We start from the raw sequence: 6,250 nt of genomic DNA, 5'->3' as shown, positions 1-6,250 counted from the left end.
CCAGCTGCACCAGAGCCTGGCTGTGCCAGGGTCCAGCTCTGCCAGGGCCCGGCTGTCCAAAGGTCCGGCTGCACCAGAGTCCAACTGTCCCAGGGCCCGGCTGTCCGGGTCCCACTCTTCTCCCAAACAAGCTGTGATAGAATGGAATATGTGGTTTTATGTCCGTCTGCCAGGAGGGATTAAGGCTGGACATCAGGAGGAATTTCTTCCCAGAATGGRGTGATTAGACATTGGATTAGACTGCACAGGTAGGTGGTGGAATCACAGTCCCTGGAGGTGTTTAAGACTGGAGGTAGCACTCAGTGCCATGATGTGGTTGACATGGTAGTGTTGGAACAGAGGTTGGACTTGATCTCCAATGTAATTGAATCTCATTTTCTTTAAGAGCCGCTGCAGAGCACTAGTCCACATTGGCTGGAAAGGTCTGGTCATCTGCAGGGACAATGGCAGTGACTGGGGGCTGCAGATGGCCCTGGCAGTGGTTGGAGAGCCCTGAGCCAAGCCCACTGCCCCATGAGGCCTCAGCACATCACCCTGGTGTGCAGAGAGCACTGTGGGACAGCCAGGAGGGGACACATCCCTGTGCTTGATGTTGATTGATGAACATGCTGCCACTGTGAGCCTGGGATGGTGTTCAGGATTTGGGTCTCCACTGGCACTTCCCCCCAACCCCACAGGACAACCCTGGCCAAGCCCCTGGTGGGCAGAACTTTACTGCCATGGGAAAGGAGCAGCAAGGCCTTGGGGGAACTGCCAGGCGTGCCAGTGTGGCACAGTGGCTTGCTGTGTGAGCCAGGCAGGACACAGGAACAACCACAAAACATGAATACAAGGCAAAGATGAAATTTATTTTTATTGCCTCGCCAAATGGAGGATCCTCCAAGCAGCACCCAGGCAGAAGCACATAAGCAGAGATGCAGGCACTGTGGAGCTTGATCCACCCTAGGTGATCACTGAACCTGCTGTTTTTGCCTGTCTATCAAGGATCTGTGGAGTCGTGGTTTACCACTGTGATTTGATCTTTCCTACAGCAGGACTGGAATCTCAAGCATGTTAAATAAGGTGCCACTAAGTCTGTCACAGACTTGTGTTATCTAAATACAGTTCTACTTACTGAACACACAAGGCTAAACAACTATGAGTATGGTGTATGTGTTTTTCTACATCAGCCGCAAGCCACTTGAGCATGTTTACAATCTTCCTTGCCCGTCTTCCATTATTTTTCCACACTTGGCCCTCCTGGGACTCTCTACCCCTGTGTTGCTACCAGCTGGCCAGTGGCACCTGCCTGTTGATCGCCAGGACATGTCCCTGGATGTGCCTGTGGGCACTCGGAGCAGGGAGCTGGCAGGAAGCAAGACCAGGGATCCAGGGCATTTGGCAGAGGCATGGCAGGAGCAGGGAGCGGGGCCTGCAGAGCAGTAAGGTTTGGGCAGCAAAGCTGTGGAGCAGGGGGCTGCAGGGCTGCAGGATTGTGTCACACTCTCCCATAGCTGTTCTTGTAGGGGCTGTGCTCGCTGGGGGCAGTTGGCATTGGAGGTGGTGGGTGGTTGCTGCTGTCCCAGGTGGGCTCGTGGCTGTCCTTGGGTGGCAGCTCAGTCACATAGCAGATGTTCTCACTGTAGTTGGGCTTGAAGCTCTCCACGACATCTTTGGGGACTCCAGCCCATTCCTCCAGGGAGCAGAGCAGGGTGAGAGGAGCTGCCACCCAGCCCAGCCCCAACCCCGCATGACAGGGAGAGCCCAGGGCAGAGTTGCCTGCAGCACCTTACCTGGAAGTTGCCGTTGTGTGTAATGAACAGCTCATCAAAATTCTTGCTGGGATTGGGAATTCGGGGCATCAGGATGACCCATACCCTGTGCAGGAGACGTGTGTCAGAGGGAAAGTGTCCCAGTGCTGCTGCCCCCAGTCAGGTCCCCACACTCACCTTTCCATGCGCACCAGCAGGATGACAAGGACCAGCAGGAGGAGGCAGGAGGCAATAGGAACCAAGATTGTGTGGATCCCAAACCAGTGCAGCTGTTCCTCCACCGTGCCTGGAAAAAGCCAGGGTGACACTGACCCCAAGACAGCACATCACCATGGCAGTGGGGTGACCCTGCAGGTGGCCATGGCAGGGTTCAGCTGGGAACAGAGGATGGAGAAGGGGCCTGTTCCCAGGCCCTGCCATCCTGTCACCGTAACTGGCTGGTAACCCTGTCCTTGCCCAGCTRTGCCCACCAGTGCTAAGAAACCCTGGCAAAAGCCAGCAGGTCCCACTCGTGSGGTATATTTTGCCTCCAGAAGTACAAAGGATGCTGCTGCCTGCATCCCATGTATCCAGATGGGGCTTGCCCCTACAGCTGCTGCCTCAGGCCATTTTCTATTTGCTTGGCCGTCCCTCAGCTGCTGAGCCCTGCCGTGTTCCAGTCCATCCCATCCCACTGCAGCCCTCAAAACATACCTTTGCTGCTGGAGTTGCTGCCCCAGACAACAGGAACGCTCCACTCACTCCAGAGCTGGGTCTTGCCACAGAACTGGTTGATCTTGCTGCGCACGTAGAAGGTGTAGTACTTCTCATAGTCCACGCTGGGTAAGGAGAACACATATCCATTCACCGAGAGCTCCTGCAGAGACATGAACTGTGTGCTACTGGCTGGGACCACCATGGAGCCTGGGGCACAACTCACCCCCAGGCATAGCCATAAGGGTGCTGTGCCCAGGGCTCTCACCGTCCAGCTGGTGTCCTTGTTGCTCTTGTACTTGACGGCATGCTCCAGGCAGTTGGGTCTGGAGTACGGGGTGGCCCAGGTGAGCTGCAGCTGATTGTTGCTCATGTTGCTCATGGTCAGGTTGATGGGCACCCCTGGTTTCACTGCAAAGGACAGGTGATGCCCAGTGAGGGCTGGCCCCATGCCCCAGAGGCCCTGCTGCCAGCTGGGAGCTGATGGGGCAGCCCCGAGGATTCACAGCCCTGCAGGAGAAAGGGGGTCCTCCCCACCAATCCGTACCCTGGTCCTGCAGCTCCATGCGCTTGCTGGGAATCTCCAGGGTCTTGCCGCCAACACTGGCATTGACGAGGACATGGAAAGGCTGGAACTGGATGAGCTCRCTCTTGTTGAAGTAGCAGCCGATCCTGACACCCTGGTTCTGCAGGTAGTGCTTGCACTCCACCTTCTCAGATGCATTCTTATACCTGTGCCGCAATGTGTTACCAGGGCTCCCCAAGGCCTCGCATGCCCCAGCCCTCACCAGGACCCCTCTCCCCAGCACATTCCATCCTGCTCCTGGAGACAGAGCCTGCCCACTTTGGGCTCAGGGAGGAGGAGCAGCCTGATGCTGGGACCAGCAATGCTGGCAGTAGACCCCCTGTGCAAGGACCCACAGCTGGGCACTCTGCTATAGGACTGGCCGTGGGGCAGGGGCACCTACCAGTAGTAGAGGGAGTAGTTGACGGTGACTGTTTCTCTGCTCCCCCACATGCAGGTCATGTACTCCTCRTTGAAGAAGATACACTCCACCCCTGCAAGCAACAGACACTGCTGGGCATCACAGTGGCGGGTGGCTGTGCCAGGGCCCAGGGGTGCACCGGAGAGACATGGCACATGCCAGGTCCCTGTACATCCCTATGAGCCTCTCTCTGTGTGAACCAAACAAACTCATCAGCCAGCACTGCAGGCAAGGAGAAAGCCAGAGCTGAGCTTTCYTGGGTTGTAATGTAACACAGTGGAGGGCACAGGCTGTTTCCACACATGGAGATGGAGGGCACCTTTCYGTCAGCCCGGGTGGTCCAGGGATACAGAGGGGCTACATTTCCTCTGGAAGCTGTTGTTTTACTGACAGTCAGGYAAGGATTTTTTCTCAGAAAACAATGGCTGGCATGAGGGTGCCATGTGGAAAGAGAAGCCTCCATCTCCCGATCGCTTCCTGTGCACAGCAGTACTGAGGTGAYCAGAAAGGAAAGGGCAGCTGGCACAGATCTGCTGACCGCCATCCTGGCCAGCACCCACACGTAGCACAGACCAACGGGATCTGCCAGTAGAGTGATGGGGCAGGAGCATTGCAGGACTAGTAGCCAGGATGCTGGTGGGGTCAGAAATGCTCCAGCACTGCGGTGGGAACAAGGACAACCACCAAAGAGCTCCTTGGTACAGCCTGACCCTCCTGGCAGCCCCACTGCAAGCGGCCATACAGGTACCGCAGGTTCTGGGGCGCATTGGGGGTCACAGGGTATCTGGTGTGCGCCACAACAGCGCACCAGCCCACGCAGCCCCACATCCTGCCCTCCGCGCCTGCCATCACTGGGGAGCTCCATCCCCCAGACCCACCCGCAAAAGGGGCCCGTGGCCTTCCCATGTGCCCCCTTACCTGAGTGGCTTTGGGCAGCAGCGGGGCAGGGGTCCGGCCCACAGAGGAAGAGGAGGAGGACAGGTACGAGGAAGGTGCCAGGAGCCGCCATGGGGGAGCTGACAGGGACGCGTGTGAACAGCCTCGCACAGGGCTGCCGGCTTCCGCACCAGACTTCCTGTCCCACGACATTGCCTGCACTGGGGCCTACTCTACGTGCTGCTCCGTGGGCCGCATTGACGGGACCACAGCTCACCCCAGTGGGGCCCCATGGCTCACTCCAGTGGATCCCATGGCTCATCCCTCTRGAACCCCACAGCTCATCCTATCTGGCACCCCATGGCTCATCCCACTGGGACTGCATCACCTTTCCTGCTCCGGTCCCGTGGCTCAACCCKTTTGGATCCCCCCAGTTCATCCTGGCATATTTCCATGGCTCCCCATGCCAAGCTGCAGGGATCACCGCCACTGGGCTGCCCCCAGGAGTATGGCTGGGATGGGAATCCCAACTCGCAATCCGGCTTGATCGCTGAGAGCTGGGCAGCACTGAATGGCACTGAGGCACTCGGAGGGAGTCACAGCGGGGCTGTGTGTGTGTGACAGTCCGGCCGATGTGCACGGGAACTGGGGCCGGTGCGGTGCTGGCCGCAGCGGGGGTGTTGAGGCCGGGGGTCCGGGGGTGCCCCAGTGTCGGGCCGGGGACAGCCGGGGCTGGGGGCGATGGGGGTGTCACGGGACCCCGCCCGGACACGCCACCGGCGCTGCGCCTCCGCCGGGGGGCGCGCTCGCTCCCCTCGGGCTGCCCCGTCACTCTTCGACACTTTCCGTCTCYGCTCGGCGCCGGCTCGGGCCCTCCCGGCATTGCTCGGAACTCCCCTGCGGCACTTCAGGTGTTTTTGTCCTCCTTCGTGCCTGCTTCGGGCATGCTCGGGTCTCTCCGKCTACTTTCGGAACTCTCCGCTTGCGCTCGGTGATCTTCGTGATTCCTCGGTCCAACCTCAGCAGTGCTCGGGTCTCTCCGGCACTTTTCGTGACTCTTCGCCAACAGTCGGGCATCTCCGGTGACTTTCGGGGCTCTCCGTTCTYCTTCGCCCGTCTTCGGCGGCGCCCACCTGCCCCGGCGCAGCGCTCAGCGCGCAGGCGCGGGCCGCCCCGGCGGCCCTTGTTGTGGCCCGGCCGCCCCCGCCTGGCCGGCCCGCCATGGCGGCCTTCGGCGTCCTCAGCTACGAGCACCGCCCGCTCAAGCGCCCGCGTCTCGGCCCGCCCGACGTGTACCCGCAGGACCCCAAACAGAAGGAGGTGCGGGGGTCGGGCGTGTTAGGGGGACCYGGGGTGCGGGACCGCCGTGCCGGGGCCGGAACTGAGGAAGCGCCGGGTTAGCGGCGCGGGGGTCGGGGACTGCGCGAGGGGGCCCCGTCCCGCCGGGTTCCCCGGGSTTGGGGGGCGCTGGCCGGGCCGGRGGAGCCGCAGTCCTGGTGTCCCAGCACTGCCCTGGGCGGTGCCTGGCAGCGAGGGCTGGGGGAGGTCGGGGGAGCAGCCGGGCCTTGCATCGCACAGCCCCCGCGGTGGGGACAGGCTGCGGCAGTGGGCGCGGAGGGGCCGTGCCGGGCCCAGCTCACCGTCCTTCCCCCCGCAGGATGAGCTGACTGCGCTGAATGTCAAGCAAGGCTTCAATAACCAGCCGGCRGTCTCTGGGGACGAGCATGGCAGTGCCAAAAATGTCAATTTTAATCCGGCGAAGGTGAGAGACGTCCCGACGGTCGAGGGGCGGGTTTGGCAGGGCAGGCTGCTGGGTCCTGAATAGTCCTGGGTCTCATTTYTTTCCTGTGTCGAGAACGAGGGGATCTTACCCTTTTGTATGAGTGTTTTAGGACTTGACTCTGTTTCTGTAAAAACTAAGTTCTGCATTCGTTTAGAGCTGTG

At 60.2% G+C, this 6,250-nt stretch overlaps 2 protein-coding genes across 3 annotated transcripts in view; one reads left to right on the top strand and one right to left on the bottom strand.

Annotated features, from left to right (window-relative positions):
- Window positions 1-827: 827 nt before the first annotated feature.
- IL2RG (interleukin 2 receptor subunit gamma) lies at window positions 828-5,037 on the bottom strand. Its single transcript, XM_057372611.1, has 8 exons — window positions 4,349-5,037; window positions 3,413-3,503; window positions 2,992-3,176; window positions 2,713-2,855; window positions 2,445-2,607; window positions 1,929-2,037; window positions 1,773-1,857; window positions 828-1,672 (listed from the first exon to the last, which is right to left on the bottom strand). Exons 1-8 carry the CDS (start codon window positions 4,626-4,628, stop codon window positions 1,478-1,480), a joined length of 1,251 nt encoding a protein of 416 aa, XP_057228594.1. The 5' UTR covers window positions 4,629-5,037; the 3' UTR covers window positions 828-1,477.
- A 424-nt stretch (window positions 5,038-5,461) lies between these two features.
- MED12 (mediator complex subunit 12) overlaps window positions 5,462-6,250 on the top strand; it is a 34,930-nt gene continuing 34,141 nt past the window's right edge. For both annotated transcript variants that reach the window (XM_057372610.1, XM_057372609.1), the window contains exons 1-2: window positions 5,462-5,626; window positions 5,964-6,068. In XM_057372610.1, coding sequence (XP_057228593.1) covers window positions 5,528-5,626; window positions 5,964-6,068 — 204 coding nt within the window. In that variant the 5' untranslated portion in view covers window positions 5,462-5,527. The remainder of the gene's footprint in view (window positions 5,627-5,963; window positions 6,069-6,250) is intronic.

This window comes from Malurus melanocephalus, unplaced genomic scaffold, assembly GCF_030028575.1.
Source record: "Malurus melanocephalus ecotype Western Australia unplaced genomic scaffold, MMel_1.1 scaffold_174, whole genome shotgun sequence".
Classification (NCBI taxonomy): domain Eukaryota; kingdom Metazoa; phylum Chordata; class Aves; order Passeriformes; family Maluridae; genus Malurus; species Malurus melanocephalus.
Note: the sequence above shows the minus strand (reverse complement) of the source record. Positions and strands in the feature narration are given on the sequence as shown.